This window comes from Delphinapterus leucas, chromosome 4 (genome assembly GCF_059928025.1).
Source record: "Delphinapterus leucas isolate spDelLeu-1000000601 "Yukka" chromosome 4, BTC_Dleu_Yukka2, whole genome shotgun sequence".
Classification (NCBI taxonomy): domain Eukaryota; kingdom Metazoa; phylum Chordata; class Mammalia; order Artiodactyla; family Monodontidae; genus Delphinapterus; species Delphinapterus leucas.
Genome location: NC_143132.1, coordinates 107,755,316 through 107,777,558, shown reverse-complemented (window position 1 = coordinate 107,777,558; position 22,243 = coordinate 107,755,316). Strand labels below are relative to the sequence as shown.

The 22,243-nt window shown below is 37.7% G+C and overlaps 1 protein-coding gene across 4 annotated transcripts in view; it reads left to right on the top strand.

Annotated features, from left to right (window-relative positions):
- The window catches only part of TIPARP (TCDD inducible poly(ADP-ribose) polymerase), a 29,033-nt gene extending 7,697 nt beyond the window's left edge, over positions 1-21,336 (top strand). For all 4 annotated transcript variants that reach the window (XM_022573732.2, XM_022573742.2, XM_089910964.1 and 1 more), the window contains 4 exons: positions 11,380-11,548; positions 13,201-13,361; positions 18,275-18,553; positions 19,241-21,336. In XM_022573732.2, coding sequence (XP_022429440.1) covers positions 11,380-11,548; positions 13,201-13,361; positions 18,275-18,553; positions 19,241-19,688 — 1,057 coding nt within the window. In that variant the 3' untranslated portion in view covers positions 19,689-21,336. The remainder of the gene's footprint in view (positions 1-11,379; positions 11,549-13,200; positions 13,362-18,274; positions 18,554-19,240) is intronic.
- Positions 21,337-22,243: the final 907 nt, after the last annotated feature.

The window sequence follows — 22,243 nt, the reverse complement described above, 5'->3', positions numbered from 1 at the left end:
AGGAGTTTAAATTTTATAGCTTAAGCCTAGAGTGTTGTCATAGTCTTAGCTAATTAGTTTTGAGTGATTTTGATTGCTGGTGGCTCTTAGAAGTTTTTGTTCTTTTAAAAACTGTCCAAGGGACAATACCATTAGAAGACTTCACAGGAACTCTGTGAAAGAAGACAAGGAGAATTGCATATTAGTGATAATAAAGAGCATATGCTGTTCTTTTCTATATGACTTGCAGAGTGGATTATCAAAGTAGAGCAAGCTCCTGACTGAACTCTACTGGAATAGTTAAATTAGCCAAGTTAGCTCTGGCCTGCACAGCTGTGATGATGTATGAACTAACTCATTATGTGTTATTGATAATACTGGAGAGGAGAACAGCTGAAACTTACTATGCCTTGTGACTTTCTGGTATTTCTTGAATATACACAGCTGGATGAGTTTGAATTTATTTTAAAAATTCTTGCCTAAGAGAAAGCAAGAGCTCCATAAGCAAGAACTGTGTTTGAAGTGACTTTCAAAATAATGTGCCTTGTGCTTTAGGAGAGAGCAATCCAGTGAATTATTTTCTGTACCTCTTTATGATGCTATTTACATATGAAATAAAACTAATTGGCTTCTGTCTATACTAATCCAGGGAAGTTAATGGGTCTGTGTAGAGCTGTCATGGGAATCAATAGCAATCATTCATTTATTCCCTTTCTAAGCAGATTAGACTTTTTGAAGCAGCTGTCACCTGGCTTCAGGTTGGGGTCAGTCTGTTCCTGATACATTCATGGTAATGAAAATGAAGCTTGCAAAGATGTGTAACTTTTAAATCAGACAGTTGGAGGAGATAACTTACAAGGTTATCTCACAGTTCCTAAAAATAATTGCGTGATACATTCATTATACATTTTATTGTTGAGTTGACTCTAAAGCTTTTACTTTTTATTGTAAATAAACAGAAAAAAATAATAACTCCATTCAGCGTTTAAAACTTCATTCTGCATATGTGAACGTGCAAAAAATGCAACTTTTGACTGATTACTGTGTTCCTGTAAAACTACTTCCATTGTTACACTAGAATTTCTAGATTCTAGATTTGCATTCTACCGTAAAACAAAGGTAAATTCATAAATTCCATCTGTGTGCATCTTTGATCTTAGTGACCCTTAGTTTCATATTGGGTTTGGGGGGGCTATTTCTAAAGGGTGTAAAGCAGTATGTAGCCCTTACACACCTTGACTACTTATGGAATTCTACTAAAATCCAGCCATTTGAGATGGTGACTGTTTTCCTATGGCCTCTTATATCTCATCCCCTGATTTGAGACCACCAGATTCTGCATCCTTTGTCTGATGGTAATAATTTTGATCACATTTAAAATAGGACCTGAGATCCTCTTAACCTAGGTCATCAGCCTTTGATAATTACCAGTATCCTGTTTGTGAGTTGTAGTTGCCTTTTTGTGGAAGGAAAGCTTAAGTACTTTTGAGTTACAAGATAATTCTTGATTATCCTGGAACAACTTTCTGTAAGGCTGGTTCAAATTGGACACTGGTAAGTTTTGCAAGAAACTCCCTTTGTAAAAGCAGTAGAGTTTCTCATTTAAATAAGTCTGAGAGTCTTAAGCTAAAAGGAAGTGAATATGAATGATATTTGTATCTTTGGAAGATACCAGAGTGCTGAGGATTGAGCCATTTTGTGTTTCATTCTGGGCTTGAAATCGTTAGGTAATAGCTTAAGCCCTTGAGGTAAACTGTACTTTGCAACACCATAAACAGAAACTGTACAAAAGAATAAAATATTTCTAATTAAAGTTCATTTCTAGGAGCAAACAAGTCACGTTTTTAAATATGAAGGAACTCCCTTAACAAGACCAAATATTATTTTTGTATTTATGGCAGTGCCTTCTAGGGATCAGGGATCATACTGCACAGACTCACCTCTATTTAAAATCCCTGTAAGTGTTAAACGTAATCCAGCCCAGTCCCCAACACATTAACTGAAAGCCTCAAATTTCTAATGTAGATGAATTCCTTGTTAATAGGGGGATTTTAAATTACAAGGGATAGGTTCTGAAATACATTTTGAAATCTTTGAAAATAAAGGATTTTACGTAAAAATAAATTCCACTTATTTAGCTTGGTAGTTTGATATATATTTGATTTGTGCAAAAGATAGTATTGCAGTCTTGTTCTAAATAAATATGACTAATTCTGTGATCAGGCACTCAAATTTTAGAAGTTGCTTATATTAATAAACTTCTGATTATGAAAATTCCAATTTTCCTTGCTGACCTGTCCAGTCGCTGTTGCTAAGACAAGCATAGAAGGGAATTAACTGAGCATTCCTATTTGCCGTGACCACACCGCAAAATGTGTCTGTCTCCTCCATCTTTCTCTGCTATTGCTGTTTACTTACTGGTAACACCCACTTGACCAGTAAAGAACCTTTGCATGGTCATCACAATGAAAGGATAAGCATGTATGAGAATGGGAATGCTAGAGCAAGTGTTTCTTTTCACATTCTACAGAAACCAGTGATTTGCGAGTATGTGTGCCACAAAGTGTTGTGTAAGGAGTGTATTAGAATCCCTCGTGACTAAGTTATCTGAGAGAGAGATCGGGAAATTTGTATTCCTTATGCAAATAGATATCCTTTGTTTTGGTGCTATTGCTTCTGAGCTTAAGGAAGAATTTGTGAATAGTCTTATGTTGAAACTTAGCACTACTCATAATGATTGGAAAATGTTTAGTTTAAGCCACATTTACTGGAATTTCTCTTTATTACATTAATTTTTTGTTTCCTTTTCGGATTAAGAGATTCTTAAACTGTCCCTCTCATTTGACATATAGCCATAGAGTTTGTGTGACTTTCTTTGCTCTAGGTTTTTACCAGCACTGAATAGTCAGGGAAGAATGGCAGGGGTAGGGGTCCCAGGGTGAACTTTGCTTGCAGTGTAGTACATGTGCTTTCAGAATCTTGCCTGCACCCTGTGATCTTCAAAGCTCCTGCAGCTGATCTGGGCATAGGGAGGGCAAATGGCACAAAATACTTTAAGTAATTTCCTGCTGCGGTTGGTCTTTGGTTTCTGACTGTCACCTGGCTTCGCTCTTTCATTTCCAGGCATTGTGAGAATAAAAATAAGCACAGGAGAAATACCAGGTTTGCCTTCCAAGGTAATAAAAGAAAGACATCGTTGAATGGGGGGGTAGAGTATGTGAAACAGGAGGAACTTTGCTTGCTTGCCTTCTGATGTTCGGATTGTCAGAAATGCTGCCACACATCAAAAACTTTGTGTAAAGTCTTCTATTGATACAATTAATTTGTTACTAAAAATTAATTTAGACTGTCTTAACTAATTGATAAAATTGAAAGAAGCTTGGCTTTGTAGAATCTCTCTCCCCTAGGAAAAGTTACTGACTTAAGACCCTTTTGAAAGGTTTTGTGGTCATAGTTTACAAAACCTAGACAATAAAAAAAATTCTCTTAATATGTTTTCTGTAGGAAGTTTTTATTTTTCTTTCGGAAATTTGCTTTAAAAACTCTCAGTGATAAATTCTTTATATAGTTTGTATACATTTAAGTCTCTCATGCTAAGAGCCTCTTAGTTATATCTGGGTTCTCATGATAAGCCATCAATGAGTATATTTTTAATTTGGTCACTTATCAATTAGTTTACCTGTACTAATTGGGGAAAAAGACACGGCAAAATTTTAAATAAAAAGGATTTGTTTATAATTTTAAAAGTCAATTCAGAAATAAGCTAATAGATTGTATCTTACTAGGGGTTATTAGGGGATATATTTTATGATAATTATAATTAGTATTTCATTTATGTGTAAATGAGTTCCAAATTGTTTGAAGTTATTTGGAAACAGTTATTTTTAAGAAATTTTAGCATTTGCATATAACTGATTTTATAATTATGTAGAAAAGTTTTATAAGTAAATATATTTCAGCCCACTTTAAACGTCAAATTTCATATACACAAAATTTAATTAATCAGCTGAGAACACAGCAGGCATTTTTTATTGTCTACTTTGAGACAATTAACCTCCTTTCTTGATAGAAACCTCTCAGTTTTAAAAATATTTCACTTAAAGGGGATATTTACTATTCTTCATAAAGAACAATAACTGCATACTTTAAGGTAGTATAAGGCATGATACATTTCTTTTTAATCTGTTGCGTGCTTTCTATCCCAGCTGTTCTTGTAGAAGTTGTTTCACTTCCTTTTCAGGCCATGGTTGAGAAGTATGTCTCACTTAAGTTACCTTCTAGGAGTCTCAGGACATGTGACTGAACTGGGATAAAAGTTAAGGCTATATGACATTTTTGATGTCTTCAGTGTGCAAATTTAAGCCCGTGCCTCCATAAATAGATAGCAGTGAGATCTTCTGATCTTACAAGCATAATTTTTATTTATGAAAGATTTTAGGCTTATCCACATTGTATTCAAAAGTTCTTTTGTATTCTTTGCTTTGAACTGATAGTTTTGTAATAAAAAAAAAAGCCCAACGTAACAGTATTTTAGTAGGTTCTCTTCCTCAGGTGGCTATTGTAATTTGCTTTAAGTGGTTGTATGGGGTAGAGGGGACTTCAGTGTATATTTAGGGGTTTAGGAAACAGGTGTACTCAGATGGCTGTGTCTTAGTACAAAATTTTTTGAGAATAAACTTACACGTATTTGTTTAGTTCCCCACATGCTTTTAGAGAATATAGAATAATAAAAGCTTAAAAACAAGTATCCTTTCACTTAGAAAGCCTACCTCACTGCCTTTTTTCTCCTATTTCTTATCCTCTTGTTTCTATTTCACTGTGTTCACTTCTAGAATCACCTTAATACCACAGATTATATGTCTGACAATTTGTAAATCAAACATGGGGTTTACAAATAAATGTGGTTCCACACAGCATCCACTCATTAACTTACTGCCTTCTCATTCACCTGTTTCGAAGATGTCCTAGGAGGGACCAAGAGAGCAGCACACACAGCCAGAAGTTTGCCCTAAGAAAGTTGATCCCCAGAAACTCATTGACTCTTAAAGTACGGAATATTTTTACCTACCCAAAAATCTTTTGAGGTAAATCCATGAACCAGGTTTAATATTAATTGTTTTACGGAGTGATCTAAATCTCAGTAATCCTGCCTTGAATAGGTCAGTGTCTCCTTAGAGGTGGGCAGGTTTAGTTGTGAGTCAGCATTTGATTCTTAGTCTGCTCATAAGTACTGAGGGCCATATGCAAAATAATTTAAAAAAAAAACAACAACTCCCAATTTTGATTTGTACGTATGTCTGTGCCTACAACTACTTCTGGATACAAAGGGGAAAACCCAGTTGTTACCAGGGCCCGATGTCATAGTGTAGAAGTTAAGTAGAGAATTTTAACCTCTGGTACATATTGAAAGATATTGCTTTGTATATAGGCAACATACAAAGATAGATAATTTTATAGATAATTTTTATTGCCTCCCCAAATAGCTCTGCGCTATTTATTCGAGTCAGTGTTAGCGAAAGTCTTAATTAATAACAGAATAAATGACAGTTACTATGCTTCTAAAGCAGAAAGAGTACATAGTCCTCTGAAGTTTAATAACTACACTGCTATCACAAAGTATGTTGGTATTATATATGCCATGGCTTTGATTCTCATCACCTTGTAACATATTTGAAGGGATCTATAAGCTGCCAGATATTCCAACATTGCTAAATGAGCTCCTGGAAACATCAAAGCCAGGTATCAAAAGCCAGCTATATTTCGTGTGCCTGTGAAATTTCTTTAGCAGCAGCAAACATACCCCATCTGTCATGCCTGTCTCAAGTCTGTAGCAGAAGAGCCTAAATACTCTCCATATTGCATTTGATCTTTATCCTTCTATCATTATGACCCTTAGTTTGGGGAGACATTTTCACTTTACATCATAGTAATAAGTAATTGTGTCTGATTAATCCAGCTATGAGGGTGGGTGTTGATTAGTTTGAGGTCACAGGTTTATCCTTGTAGAAACCAGTTAACTTTTATAGGCAGGAAGCCAAGGTTCCGAAGTCTAACCCACCTGGTTAAAACTGTACAGAGTAGTGTCCAGAAAACTTTATACTTAATTGACCTTTGCTAAAGTCTGAGTTCTATATCTTATTTGCATCATCTTCCCACTTAAATGTTTTCCGTCTCCTGTGTCTCCTGTTTCATTTAATGGCACCATTATCCAGTCATCCAGATCAGAAACATGGGACACATTCTGGACCCTTTCTACTCCCTTCAGCCCCTCCATGCAGTTAGAGTCTAACTCTTAAATACTCTCCAATCATCCCCACTGTTACCTCCTGAGTTCTCTACCATCATTTGCTTTATATGCAGTTCTAGTAGCTATAGGTGGCTAAGCATAGAATAATAAATATTAATAATAAACATGCTAATAAATATTTAGCAAATAAGGGCCTGTCTCCACCCTTCCCCCACCTTCCTCTACCAAAAATAAACAAATCAGTCCTCCATACCACTACTGTTGGAGTGATGTTTATAAAAAGGCAAGTCTCTGACCCTTTTTGAAACCCACCGTGATTCCTACTGCCCACAGAATCAAGTCCTAACTTCTTAACCTAGCATACAAAGCTCTTCATTATCTGGCCCCAGCCAGCCTATCCAGTCCAGTCTTATCTCTTATCATCCCACTCACACACACATACACCCTGACCTCCCACATGAACTGCATGTGCTGCTCACTCTGGGTCTCTTGTGCCTCGCTTGGTTGGCTTCTACACATGTCAGTCACTCTGCATGTGGTGACTCTCATTGTCTGCCTGGTGGCTGGCCAAACTTGGTTCCCGTTTCATCCATTCTGGGACACCTTCCTTGACCACCTTGCGTGACCCCTTTCCCAGCAGAGTTAGGCCCTCTGCCTCTGAATTGTTCCAGACCACCTTTGTGCCACATTTCACACTGTGCCACAGGGTTTGCTTGTCTCTCTCTCTCCCCACTGACTTTGGGTATTTTGCCTTTTTCATCTTCTTATCCCAAGATGTAGTCCAGTGCCTAATCAGTGTGTCTACTTAAGATTACTTTCGTTTGTTTTCAGTTGTCACATTTCTTTCTTCGTTTCAAACAATTTATAGAGAAATTGCCTAAAATGGTTACACTCTCCTGAGCTCCCAAATGCATAGTCCCAAGAACTATTTATCCAGCGAAGAGATCATGTCCTGACTAATTTCTGTTTCATTCAGCAACTATTCTTTAATAGTTTTGGCTTTCATTACGGCTCTATTATTTATGTCGCAGGCCCTTTTTACTTTTTAGTATCTAAAATATACATAGAAGAAATGATGGTGTGTGGGGCAGACTTTCTGACTTGGTGTGGGTGTTGGTGCTCTGTGTGTTAATAATATATGTTGGAAATGTTGGTATGTCAAGGTGTTTGTTAAGTAGGAAGAAAACCACTGTTAGAAAGCATCTAAGTTATGAGAATGGGTGTTCTTTTCAGAATTTTTAATTAGTTTTGTATCTGGATTCTTGTATTGGTATATGTGGTGGTATGTTTGTTGGTGAAGCATGTGGACACAGAATTGTTAATATTTCAGCAGTTCATGTTCATTCTTCCCATCAAAACAAAAATCAGCAATCTGTTCACAATATTTTTTTTAATTCATCATGATAAGGTTATATTTTGGGTGAGTCCAGATTGATTGATGGTAGCCGCATGATATATTTAACGAAATCTAAATCCTACTGTGCAGTGGCTATCTCCCATACTCACTCTTTTCTGGCCATCCCTCAGTAGGGCTACCATTAAGTCAGATAGGGTTCTCATCTGCCAGGATGATTGCATCTTGCCTTTGTGAAGCCCTATCCTCCCCACCTCCACCCCCATCTCTAGCACTGTCTCTGTTGCTCAGTTTTTACACATCCTGTATTTACTACTTTGACCTTTTACCACAGTCTGCTCAGTACTCTAAATTCCAACCTTTATTTAAGGCTCTGAGACCCTGGACTTACCTCCTTAGCTCATGGCCCGACATCTCTCACAGTGTCTGTTATATATCCTGTTCACATTTTCTAATCTCTTATGTACCCTTGTTTAGGTTTCCTTTTCCAGCTCTCTGTTCCTGTCCTTCCCTGTCCCTACCCTTCAAGCAAAATACTGGAAGAACTCTTTTTTTCTTGTTCTTCCACACAACCTTCACTTACTGGTAATTATTTCCTATTAAACTATTCCTAAAATTCTTTCTCTTACAGAAAGCTATCTTGGATTGATACTGGAAAGCCTCTTACTTTTCCTGACCTTTATCCATTCCTGGAGGAGTAGCCATCTCCTCTCCCATAATGCTGCATTATTCTGTTCTTTGTCCTCTCATTCTATTCTTTGTCCTCTCATTCCCAGAGTGTACTTGCCACCGATGAGTTTAGATAGGCAAATGTACTGCTTCTTTGGTTTTAGATTTTGTTAATTATTTCCCTCTTGAAGCCCTGGAAGTCAGGGACTACATCTGCTTAATTATTTGTGTATTGCCTTACAGCCCACCATCACCATTTCCACACACACGACTCATAACTGCTTTCTGGTAACATGAAACAATGGCTTGATAAGAGTGGTAAATGTTGAACATTTGGCATTCGTGTTGCATGAATTTTACACTGATGCACATTGAGGAGAATAAAAACTCTTGGCTTTGTTTTTTTTTGGCTGCATTGGGTCTTTGTTGCTGCACACAGGCTTTCTCTAGTCGTGGCGAGCAGGGGCTACTTTGCAGTGTGTGGGCTTCTCACTGCGGTGGCTTCTCTTGTTGCGGAGCATGGGCTCTAGGCGCGCGGGCTTCAGTAGTTGTGGCTCACGGGCTCTAGAGTGCAGGCTCAGTAGTTGTGGTGCACGGGCTTAGTTGCTTCACGGCTGTCGGATCTTCCCGGACCAGGGCTCGAACCCATGTCCCCTGCATTGGCAGGCGGATTCTTTAACCACTGCACCACCAGGGAAATTCCGGCGTTGGATTTTTTTAAGGATTCCCTGTTTAAGGGAGAACAGGTGGTAAAAGTAATCTTATAAAAAGATAATGTTTTTCAGATTTGTTGTTTTGTCTCTGTCAAGTCTGCTAAAGCATATTGAAAATCAAATAGAGCTAAAACAGTACTTTGATACATCAATCCACAGAACAGTTGATTGTAGTAAATTAGGATTTGTCATAAAAATTTCATAATGCCCAAAGGACTGAAGTACACAGAGAACATAGCAAAAGCTGCAGTTTTAGATATCTTTCTCATGCAGATCATTATCTATGAAGTCTCAATAATACAGGAGTAAACAGAAATTGCTAGAGAGATGTCCAGAATAAAATCTGATACTTTAATAGCAAAAAGCATTGGCTGTTTATATTATAATATATGTTATTAACATAATGACTGCTCTTCTAAGAACTCCATAAAGAAAATACTGAGGATTTATTAACTCATAATTGGGAACAGTTACTGGGAAATAAACTTAAAATAGGAAAATCTGTTTAGAAACTGGAAATGATCTTAACAGGGAGAAGGAGGTTAATATCTCTCCACTCAGTGATAACATCAGATTCTCCTAAAGTTAAGGAAAAATTGTTTAAAGCAACTTGTTGTGAAATTTAATTTAGGTATAGGGGTTCCAGTTTTCAGTGTTTTTCTTTTTTGAAGAATTTCCCAGAAATGTTTTTTAAAATTTTGGATTAAGTATTCCTTTTGACCATAAATAATTTTAAACAAAGTAGTGTTCAAATGTGATGTAAACTACATTTTATTGTCTTCTTCCCATTTCACACTTAAAATTATATGTTCCATTTAAGACTACATCCTACTAGTTAGGTTGAAATTAGGTATCCTAATCCTAACTTGAAATTAAGCAAGAAATTAGGGTTTTTGGAAGCTTTTTAGGAATTTTTTAAGGAACATACTGCTTTTTACAAGTTACGTGCTCCATGGCACCATCAGTTGGTATATGACTTTTTTTTTCTTTTTTCAAATAGAACCTGATTCACAAATTGTGAACATTGGGGTGGAGGGTGGGAAATATTTTCTTTCCCTCATATTTGCCAGGGTGTTTAGTGAGAGATGTTAATAGGTCTTCATGGGTAAAAGGGAGAGAGCACTGTCATAGGTTTAGAAGAGTACCTTCTAGCCCTCATCATGGTACTTCATTATCTACCTTAGCATATTAAAGGGACTGAGGAGTGGCTGCAGTAAGTAAATTGTTTAACTTTGTGTAACCAAGTTTTTCAAACTTTTGACCACAGAATGCTTTTTGCCCAGAATACTTATTAACAGTCCTTGAAACAAATGTTCGAAGAGCAGTCTGGAGCATCATACTAACCAACAAAACCCATAGATCAAAATTAATACCTTTTTCAAAATCTTGATTTACTGAAAGGAAATATGTTAATTATTGGGAATATCTGTCCAAACACCTGGATTTCACCTGAGCCAGTTCTGAGTGCCACTGGATCCGGAGTATTTGGATGTGTGTTATAGACAGTCATTTAGAAATCTGTGGTTGAAAGAATGTATTTGGAAGCTTAGTCACTCTGCTTATATCTGTGATGTTATTATTTTATGTTTTCTTAGGGGAATTTTGAAATATACATGAAGAGAGAGAAAAATAAAATGAACATTTTGCCATTAATGGTTCAGATGTTTCAAACACTAGATGAAGTTCCATTAAAAAAGGAACACGTTTTTTAGACCACCCTTTATAATTTTTTAAGTGATTCTGATTTATATAGCAGGACCTACACACACACACGCACACATACGCACGCACGCGCGCGCACGTAAAGTGCTTGTTCAGCAGTAGCAGACCAGATAACAGAATGACGAAACTATTCTCATAGCTGAACTTTACAGTAATCCAAACTATTTTCTCTCATGTTTCGTCAACTTTTTTTTCTACCCACAGGATAAAGGACAATATTAATGTTGGGTAGATGAGCAGTACTTGCCTTATCTGGGGTCATTTTATTTTTCCTGTCTTTCATCAGACAATATTGTGTATTCCTATGTTGACTTACGAAAACTGATGCCTCTTGAAAAAGAGAAGTTCGTTTCTCTGTCTGCTTTCTGTGAAGCTTCATCTTAGAGCTGACTCCCTGATTGGTTGAGACCAGGTTTGGCTCATCCCACTGTGGTAGGGAGGGTGGGACTGTGTTGATTGGTTTAGGCCAGTGATGTTAAGGGATAGAATCAATCCCTACTCCATGGCTTGCACGTTTTGGTCTTAAGGCATATACGAAATGGGGAAAAAACCAGGAATGATGTCCTTTTACTCCAAACAAGACAAGCTTTGAAAATTCTACAGTATGCTATACTAGATATTTGTAATATCACATGAGATGTTTAGATATTTCCATTATTTATTAACAGTTCATTTTTTTTCTTGGGTCTTCTTAGAGGACAAGAATTCTGGGCAGACTTGAATGCCATGAATGTGTATGAAACAACTGAATTTGACCAACTACGAAGGCTGTCCACACCACCCTCTAGCAATGTCAACTCTATTTACCACACAGTCTGGAAATTCTTCTGTAGGGACCACTTTGGATGGAGAGAGTATCCTGAGGTATTTACAGGTTCTTTTTTCCAAAAGTGCGTTTAAATTTTTTTGTCTTTCACTGTTCCTTCTCAACGATGACTAGACAGAACCACAGATCAAAGAACTTATGGATGTAAAATTGAGTCTTGTTGATACGAGTAACGCTTTTCTCTCTTGATTTTTCTGAAAATATATTTTTTTCCATTAACCTGTAACCCATAAATAGAATACCACTATTATCAGAGAGAAAATGCTTTTCCCAGTATCTTTCTTTCTTTCTTTTTTTTAGATGTAGGGGGTAGGAGTTTATTAATTAATTTATTTATTTTTGCTGTGTTGGGTCTTCGTTTCTGTGCGAGGGCTATCTCTAGTTGAGGCAAGCGGGGGCTACTCTTTATCGCGGTGCGCGGGCCTCTCACCGTTGTGGCCTCTCTTGTTGCGGAGCACAGGCTCTGGACGCGCAGGCTCAGCGGCCATGGCTCACGGGCCTAGTTGCTCCGCGGCATGTGGGATCCTCCCAGACCAGGGCTCGAACCCGTGTCCCCTGCATTAGCAGGCAGATTCTCAACCACTGCGCCACCAGGGAGGCCCTTCCCAGTATCTTATACTATAGGAGCCAAGTATTAAATGTGGTAAGTACTCAGACTCAGTGCCGCCTTTGGAGTAATTTTAATGAGATGAGCACTGGTGTAACTTTTGGCTATATCTGGCTCCTGGTGGTTGGATCATGTGTTACACTATTAGCAGTTTAGAAGTCTAGGGGGAAACAATCACCCTTAAGCCCCTGGAAGAAGTACTTGAAAATGTTTACTGAACTGTGGTCAGGCAAATCAGTCATTTAAAATTCTATCACATGTGCACATGCATCCTTAGTCTGAGATGGTAAGAATAGTTCATCCATCACAAAGCGAGGTTTTAAAATGGTGGTGGTTTATTTTGCCTGTGAGAATTCTGAGTCACATTTAAATGCCCTGAAATGGACTTAAAGATTAATTTCACATTCCAAAGATCTGACTTCTTCAACTTGATTAAGTTCATTTCCAGTATTACAAAAAGGGAGAATTGACTTATCTACCTTAGGTTTTCTTTTAAGGCAATAGCAAAAGAAAATGACCTAGTATGTTAATTAGTGTAAAACATAATATTGAGTTAAAATTTCTGTCTCTTAAGTAGTCACTAGGATCTAATACCTTTCAAAGAGAATAAGAGGCTGTTTAAAATGTATCCTCAGAATAGTTGGACTGTCCCTGTGTTTTTCCTCAGAGAGGTTTCTTGGGTTTGGAACTTAATTGGTTTATTTGAACTGTATATACTACTATCTTTAATCCTGTTCTGAAACTCCCTTAAGAAATATTAAAAAAAAAATCTCCAGGACATTCTTATAGCCTCAAAATAGAATAGACTAATCCTTCACATGTTTCATAAGGTGGAAATCCATGTTCTGAACAGGAAGCATTTTTCTATTCTGCATCTTTAAAGAAAATAAAATTCCTACGTGTAACAGGAGGTAATTTGACTCACTGTACTTTATTGAAACACTTCTGATGTTAATAGCAAAGTTAACTATTTTTACCTTTAGTTACATTAACATTTTTCATATTTTATAGTGACTATTTACCACATTTATTGCTTTTTTAACTTGCTTTTTTTTTCTTTACCTTCTGTTTTCTACTCCATAGTCTGTTATTCGATTGATTGAAGAAGCCAACTCTCGGGGTTTGAAAGAGGTCCGATTTATGATGTGGAACAACCACTACATTCTTCACAACTCATTCTTCAGGAGAGAAATAAAAAGGAGACCCCTCTTCCGTTCCTGTTTTATACTGCTTCCATATTTACAGTAAGTGTCCAGCAGAAAGTCTCATCTTTGCTTCCATTTTATGTAAATGTACACTTAATGCCAAAGAGAAAAAGACTGTAAAAGACTAACTTATTACCTCTAGAATATAAAATTCTGAGTTATCTTTAGATTTAATTCTTCAAAAAATATAGTTCAGATAAGCTGCAGTTAACCCAACACTAAAAGAGTGAGCATCCTATTGAATTTTTTGAACTGAAAAGCAGAGTTAACATTTTTCCACAGCTAAAAGTACTTATACAGTATCTGGGATAAGACAGAGTTTGCATTTGCCTCCTTCATGGAAGATTGAGATACCCTTCCATGTTATGGGACTATTTCCCAGACCAGGTAAACTGCCTTGGCAAGTAGAGAGAGTCCCTCAAGGTGGTGTTCTCCATTCTTCTTCCTTGAGTGAATTTGCATGGGAAGAATTCACCTTTTCAAATAATTTGCATTCTCATTTGCTCAGTAAGCCCCATCTTCCTATAATATGCACTAAAATTACCTGTCATACTTTTAGGTCGAGACTCATCCTTCTGAATTATAGGTGAGCTCTCCTTCCATTTTCCCAAGTGCCATTTTTCTTTTCCCTCTCCAGAGAGCCCAGTGGCACATCTCCATAGGTCCCAAAAGCTGGGGCACATTACCATTAGCAAGGCCATGTCTGAAAGGTAGTATCTCTAGGGAAATCATTATCTACTCTAGTCAGATACACCATATTTAGAGCTTGACTTTTAAAATGCTACTAGGTTTACTTGGTTTTATGAACTGGGGAGGTCTAGGGTAATATTGGTTGGTCTCTTCTGCTGATCTTTGAGGTAAAAATCTTCTTTTGTATTCTTACTAGTAGTTTTTTATTCCAAGGCCAAAGTGTGTTTTTCCCAGATCCATTATGGCAGAGTGTTGATGATTCTAATTCTGAGATTGCAAAGGGAACATTAAAAACAAAATATAAACAAAAGTCCCTGAAATGCTAGGTACCCAAAAACAATTTGTTAATAAGGCAGATTTTAGAAATATATATATCGACTTGAGGTAAATATGTGCTTTCTTCTTAGTTCAAGTGTAAGGGTTTTTTTTAATTATTATTAGAAACTAATAAAAATGCCATTTCACTAGCACAGCTGGAGATAGTGTCAGCGTCCAGTAGTTAGGAACATATTGTCCTCCTAGTGAGACAGTAGAACTCATTAGTGAGACCGGCAGCTTGGCATGCTGAGCCAATCAAGCGAGATGCAGCTTCTGTGAGAGAGGAAGAATGCTTATTCAAGTGCTGCATTGTTGGGGGAGTTTTACAGAATAGTGAAAGTTGATTTGTTTTCCATCTTAAGTAATTATGGAATACCCTCTTCCCCCCACCTTTTTTTAAACTTACGCTTGTTTTGTAAAAGTATGAACTGTAAAAATAATATGAGCAGTAGTAGAATTAATGCCACAGATATAGCCTTCCTATTTATAACATAGGCTTACAAGAGAACAAAGAAAGTCACTCTTTTCTTTTTAAAACTTCCTAGTTTAGTCTTCTTATCTGGAACAGTGATCATCAGGTATAAAGTAGGAGCTTAGCAAGTCAAAGAGATAGTGCAGACATTTCAAGAGGAAAAGAGCAGAGAAGCAGCAAGTTCACTAGGGTGGAATGGGTAAATGCAGCCTTCAGTTCCTGTCTGCCCTAGAGTCTGGGGCTGGCCTAGAAGGCAGAAAGAGGAGGGAGACTAATTCCAAAAAGCAGATTTCAGAAGTAGATTTCCAGAGAGACTGTGATCTTAGCCAGGAAGAAAGTTTTGTTTTTAAGTGTTAGCAAACACAAAGGGTCAAAGAAAAACATAGGTGTCAAAAAGGCCACAATTATCAGGGAACCAGAGATACCTAAGAATTGGGAATGCTGGAGTAGGGAGGTGGAGGGTGAGGCGGGGGCTTAGTTCATGAATTAAGGCAAAAGCTTGGCTCTTTTTAAAAGAGGGTTTCCCTGCTTTTTTTCCCCTTCCAGTTTTATTGATATATAATTGACATAAAACACTGTATAAGTTGAAAATGGACAGCGTAATGACTTAATATATGTATATGTTGTAAAATGGCTACCACAATCAGGTTTAGCTAACATTCCTCATAGTTAAAATTTTTTTCCATATGCTTTGATGATTTTTAATAGGGCTGATAAAAAGGATCTTATTCTTTAATATTCTTAGAATACTTGAGCTAAGGCTGCATAAGCACACAAATATCAGATTTAGAGGTTTGGAAGTCCATTTCAGCTGGAAGGACATCTGCCCTGTGCAATCACCTCATGGTCATGAGAAGGCCTGAGAGGACTTCTTTGACTCCTCCCCAAAAAGGATAAAATTAATTTTTACTTCATCACTGAAGTTAGGTTAGGAAACGTCTTTCGGAATGGCCAGGGGAGGGAAGGAGAATGATAAAAGGTGACCTTGGATTAGGAAAATTTGTTCTTCAGAGGCCCTTGAGTACAAGTGCCGTAGCCTTTGACTTTGCCTCTCTAAAGAAGGCTGCTTACGGTGTGAAGCTCGCAGTATGTCATTGGAATATCCATGAGCTGGATACAAACTCAGTATTCTTGGAAAATAAAGCTACATTTGTAACTGCTTAGAATATGTATTTTTAACCCATGGCAACCAGAGTGTAGAGTTCCATCAGACAGATGTCTATATACATTTTTATGTTTTAGCCCAATTAAGATGTTGGCTTATTATAAGTAAGCATCCATGGGTAAGAATGGATGCTTAACCAAATACATAAAATCTGATTTAATGTCTTAGGATAGATGGGATTTATTTACACAGGCTCATCTTCAAGCATGTGTAAGGAAATAATAGACCCCACCAGTCCCCTGAAAAAGGAAAGGAGACATTTGAAGCTTTCATTTTGTGAAACTGATTTTTAGGCAGGAGTGCTAGCGGAAGGAAAAGGAACAGTCTCTTCCATTGTCAGTGCCACGTTTTCAGTATGGCTGTGACAGCCTAAAACCTATTTTGGGCAGAGTGGTTGGGAGAATCTTACCTTCCTCCTTCAATCCAGAAACCTCTGTTGGTAACTTCAGCCCCTAACAATACTGGGAACTTTGCAGAGCAGGGATGGAGGGAACAGCTAAAAATAAGGAGCTTATAGTCTGTGTTTCCTACCATTACTCTAGAATGGTGATGGCTTTTTAAGGAGTTACAGACCTATCAGAGTCTGATTAAAGCAGTAGGGGCCTCTCTTCAAAAAAATGTACCAGTGAAGGAAGGCTCTGGAGGAATCTGTCAGGGCTTTGTGAAAATGCTCCAGAAGACAAGAACTGTTGTGCCCTCTGTCATGAAGGTTGGGGAAAACAGCACCCCTTTAGATCTGCTCCTGAACTTAAAAGCACCTGGGGGATTCTGCAAGCCCCGGATTCACCCAGAACTCTGTCTCTGTCTAACAAAGGGACTTTGAGGCACTTTAATCATAGGCGCAGCTACTTGAAGGAGGTGGGGGGTAGAGGAGGCAGGTTGTACCTCTATAGCAAGCCATGTCTTAAAAGTCAAAAGGCTGTGGGGTAGTGGCAATGGTAGTGGGAATCAGGCAGACCTGAATTGCAATCCTGGTATCCATCCATCACTTTCAAGCCTTGTTTAAAGATTTAAAAAAAAAGACAAAGAAGAAGAAAATATATGTACATGTGAATTGTGAAATATATGGAAATGCAAGGAGTATGTGCTTAGAAACTAGATAGGCCTGGGTTCATATGCTGTCTCTGTTCTTTACTAGCTGTGCTGGCAGTTTCTTGATTTGAAAAGTGCTCTACAGCAGTATCCAATAACCAAGCCATTGTGTGGGGTTATGACAGGTAGTGACACTGGGTGTGAAGTGCCTGGTCCACAGTATGTGCTTAGTGTAAGGTGGCTGATGGTAAATATCCTCCTGGAGATTAGATGCATGTTCACCTATTGTTGTAACCTCTGTGTCCCAAAGCTCTTTTGAAAATTTCAGTTTCCTAATGATTTGGCAGACTTAGGGCTTCCCCGTGACCAATGTATGCTTATGAGTGGAGTAGTACCCCAGCCCTGAATCTGGGTCTCAGGGTCAGGATTATCTTTCTCTCTGCTTCTTCCGTTTTGCTCTGTTTTGAAAATGGCTAAGAAAAATGATTTAAATCATTTAATCAGGCAGGAATAAGTAACTGCTTGTCTAAACTCATCCTTCAACGTAACAGACCTGAATTTAAGGTTCAAGGATATTCTAGTGTCTAGGGCTTAAAGTAATTAGCTCCATCTTAAGCACATCTGAAGCTATAACATTTGAATTGTATTGATGGTTTTGTTGTTATATGTGATATTTAAAACTGAAGCAAATGCCTACTCCATGATTTGTTTTTATACAAAAACCAAAGTATAAGCTTTTTATTTTTAATATTTTCTGTCATCTCCCTGTAAGCTCCCTCTTGCCCTGCTTCACTTTGCCTCCACTCACTATGCTTCCCCACGTACACAACCTCTAGCAATGATACGTTTTGTGCTTAGTACAGCAAAGTTTGAGGAACGTATATAAATTGTTCCTCCCTTGAAATTGTTCCTCCTATATAGTTATAGGAGCATAACTATATAGGCAAAAGAGGAATCCAGGATTCAGAAAGTAAAGATATTTATAAATTGGCACTTGCTTGCTTGCCTTGCAGCAGTACATTCCAGAGTTTTCTCCACAAGGAGGAGGCCAGGGGAAGCTAATAATAGGTTATCTCTATACAGGCAGTGTTAGCTCTAAGGTTTTTTTTTCTTTAGTTGATAGCATTTTCTATGTTGTTTTTTTAAACAAGCATTGAAGCTATTCAAATTATAATATTAGATACTGCTGTAGAGCACTGTATGTGAGATGGAGGTTTTGATGTAGAGCACCTTACTGCTGAGGTTGTACACTGACGTTCTCCCTCTCCCTTCTAGGACACTTGGTGGTGTTCCCACACAGGCACCTCCGCCTCTTGAAGCAACCTCATCATCACAAATCATCTGCCCAGATGGGGTCACCTCAGCAAACTTTTACCCTGAAACTTGGGTGTATATGCATCCCTCTCAGGACTTCATCCAAGTGCCTGTTTCTGCAGAGGACAAAAGTTATCGAATCATTTATAATCTTTTTCATAAGACTGTGCCTGAGTTTAAATATAGAATTTTGCAAATACTGAGAGTCCAAAACCAGTTTCTTTGGGAGAAATATAAAAGGTGAGTCAGCAGTATGAAAAGTTCGAGAGCTTTTCTTGATGTAGCTAATGACAAATGCAGAACATAATAGTAGAGACTTGCATAGAACTTAATGTCATATTTGTTCATATATTTTAACTCACATATAATTCTCATAACAGACCTACAAGAAAGATTATTACAATCTGCATTTTACAGAAAGGAAACTGAGTCACAGAAAAGTTTGGTAACTTGCCACAGGTCATACAGCTAATATGATACAGTGCTGGAATTTGAACCCAGGCAGTCTAGCACCAGAGGCCTTGTTTTTAATCACTTTACTATGCTGCCTCTCAAGTCAGCAACAAATTAATGTAATTCAGAGGGATACATGTAGATTTGAGGAACCTCAGAATTAAGAGACTCTCAGGTTGGTGGAATTAGGTAAGGAAGTCACCCTGAGAAGATGTGAGAACTAGATTTGAAATGGAAGAGAGAGCAGGTGAACAAATGGTTGATGGAGAAAAAAGGGAAAGGGCTTTTCTTGTCTGCAGTGGAAAAGATAAGTTTAAACTTTCAGTATGATCTTTGATGAGATTTTGCCCTTGGTAGCTACTTTAACATTTCCTCCCCATTGAAACCATAAAAAGAAGTTTATGACTGACTACATCATGCCTATTAAACTGATCTATTCATTTTTCTGAATTCCCTGTCCACTGTTTGCCTTAGGAAAAAGGAGTATATGAACAGGAAAATGTCTGGCCGTGACAGAATAATAAATGAGAGACATTTATTTCATGGAACATCCCAGGATGTGGTAGATGGAATCTGCAAGCACAACTTTGACCCTCGAGTCTGTGGAAAGCATGCTACAATGTTTGGACAAGGCAGTTATTTTGCAAAGAAGGCAAGCTACTCGCATAACTTTTCTAAGAAGTCCTCCAAAGGAGTCCATTTCATGTTTCTGGCTAAAGTGCTAACTGGCAGATACACGATGGGCAGCCATGGCATGAGAAGGCCCCCGCCCGTGAATCCCGGAAGTGTCACCAGTGACCTGTATGACTCTTGTGTGGATAATTTCTTTGAGCCTCAGATTTTTGTCATCTTCAATGATGACCAGAGTTACCCTTATTTTGTTATCCAGTATGAAGAAGTCAGTAACACTGTTTCCATTTGAAAAATCTTGGTACTGATAAATTATTTGTATAAACTCAATCCAGCATTTGTAGCAGGTTTTGGATGGGTGGGCCAGAGTGGGGAACAGCATTGACATTAATAGGGCACTTTTAAGACCCATTTTTTTTAAGTTGCTAGAAAGTGAAATTTTTTTTTTAAGGAAAAACACAAGTTTTAAAATGACCACTTATTCTTTAATTATTTACTAATTGTTGTTAGTGTACTCAAGTGTGGAAAAGACTACGGATTGCATACTCTTTTCATTCACACCTGTACATATAGGCAGCAGTGTTATTGGAAGCATTTTTTATAAAGAAACTGAACAGCCTAACTAATTACATGTGGCTTAAGCCTGGTAGAAGTTTGGCCAAATGAAACGGAGGCTGTGAGCAAAGTGAGGATTCTATTTATTTACAAAGATTAAAACTGACTGGAACTAGTACTACCATATTTAATCCCTGTGCAAAGCATCACTGCTGTGCTGTAGGATAAGTTCATGACATTCTGGTGGGTGGAAAGAAATTTCTATTTCTATCAGCAGGACTGAAATATGTCACCCAACCAGAGAACATCAATGACTTTAACTGTTCTGCAGAGTTTACCCGAGAACTCAGAGTTCTGTTTAGAGGAAGTAAGAAAGAAAAAAAAGGAACCATTTGAAAAGTTTGTCACCAGCAAAATTTTTCATTAACTAGTTCTCTGAAATGTGATTCTCGTGTTAAACTTCAGCATTGGAAAACTCAGTCTCTTTCATTATCATCCCACCCCAGTTTGAAGGAGTTGGGTATCTAATTTGGTTAAAGCCAGTCTGGAGAATTAGAAGTATTACTTTATTTTAGGGTTCCAGACCTAGGCCCTGACCGAAGGTTTTAGAGAAAGGAAGTACGTCTGTAACTGAATTGGTCAGGTTTTTTACTGTGCTTTGCACAAAGTAGACCCTCAAAAGAAGTCTTTGTTGACATGGAAATATTGTTAAAGGTGGAGCTCCCACCCTTCCGCCTGCTTTGCCAGATGCAGCTGGGTTCCCTGGCCAACTCTGTATTTTACACTACTTCACAGAAACACAGACTTGGAAATTGTGCCACTGGCCCAGCAGGAGCAGTGTTAGGTGAACATGCCACTGCCTCAGCTCAGAGAGGTAGCAGCTTGGTGTACTTCGCCTTAAGTAAAGCAAATGGACCTGGATTTATAAAAGCAGTAGTGGTTGTTCACAAAAGAATTCACCACGGAATTCTTTCAGGTACCAAGCTCCCCTAGTATGTTTGTGGTTATTTCATTTACACACAACCCTTCAGGAACTTCTGTGTTGTTGAAAGCAAGATCTATCTATCCTGATGTCTCAGTGACTCGGCCTGTTTAAGCACTTACCAGGGCTTCCACACGGTAATTTATTTTGCCCTAGTAGATCTTGTTGTTTGCTGCCATTGGCATGAAGCAGCCAGCTGAGGCTGGTACAGTTGTCCTTTCATTCAGTTGTAACTTGTAAACCAGTGATTCCCAATCTTTTTCAAGTTAAGACACCTTACTGTTGCTTGTTTGATTTTATGAGACTTGTTCCGTTTTTTCTCCCTAAAGAAAAAAAACTTTATGACATATTTATTTTTTTAATAAAACTGAGCAAAAATAAAAGTTCTGGTAATTCTTTAAAACTTTTTCTTGTGGTTTTGGTTTCATTTAAGACAACTGCGTTCCAACACGTAGTGGGTGATCTGTAAATGCTGGTCGGTTGCTTGAATGGATGTGTGATTGAATGACTAAATGAACAGACCTAACCAGAAACTGCTGCCTAAACACTTGTGCTCTGATAATCAGCAAAAAATACATTATCTGGCAGTCAACTGTAAGTCACAAGAGAATAGTGAATATTTTATTTTGCAGGTAAGTGCTTGAGGGAATGGGACAAGTTTTATTTCAGCAAACTGCTGTAGTAAAAACTATGACCAGGTTGTCCCCTGCAACAAGTGCTGAAGGAAATAAAAGAAGTGTAAAAATCTCATCTGCTCTCAAGCACGTCCGCTTTCAGCTAACCTAAAGTGACCCAACTGGTAAACGTGAGCCTCTCTGACAGTACTTTCTCTCCAGTGTAATGATTTTTAAATTCATGTATAGTATTGTATGTTCTAACTAAACAAGAACTGTGGAATCAGACTAAATTTTGTAATGGTTCCATGGATTTAAAACATACTGAAAAGCATTCAGTAAATCTATCTCCCTACTGGCACAGCTGTAATTTACACCATTTCAGAAAACTGCAACTCACTCTTAAACTATGGTTAAGATTTTCAGGGGGAGTCTGCAAACTAAGATATTCCAGTGTCATACAATTCTGTAGACAGGAAGGTTTATGTGTGCAAAGTTAATAAATATTGGGCCTTTGTATTTATAAATTCTAAAACCCAACTCCACATTTTTTAACCTCTTTTAGTAAATGGCTTAAGATATAAAAATAATTATTAGGGCCTGAAATACTGATCTTTGAGGAGGAATTTTTGTTATACTAGGTCTGAAAATGACTTTAAGAAGAAAATATATTCAATACCCAAACAGTCCTATATG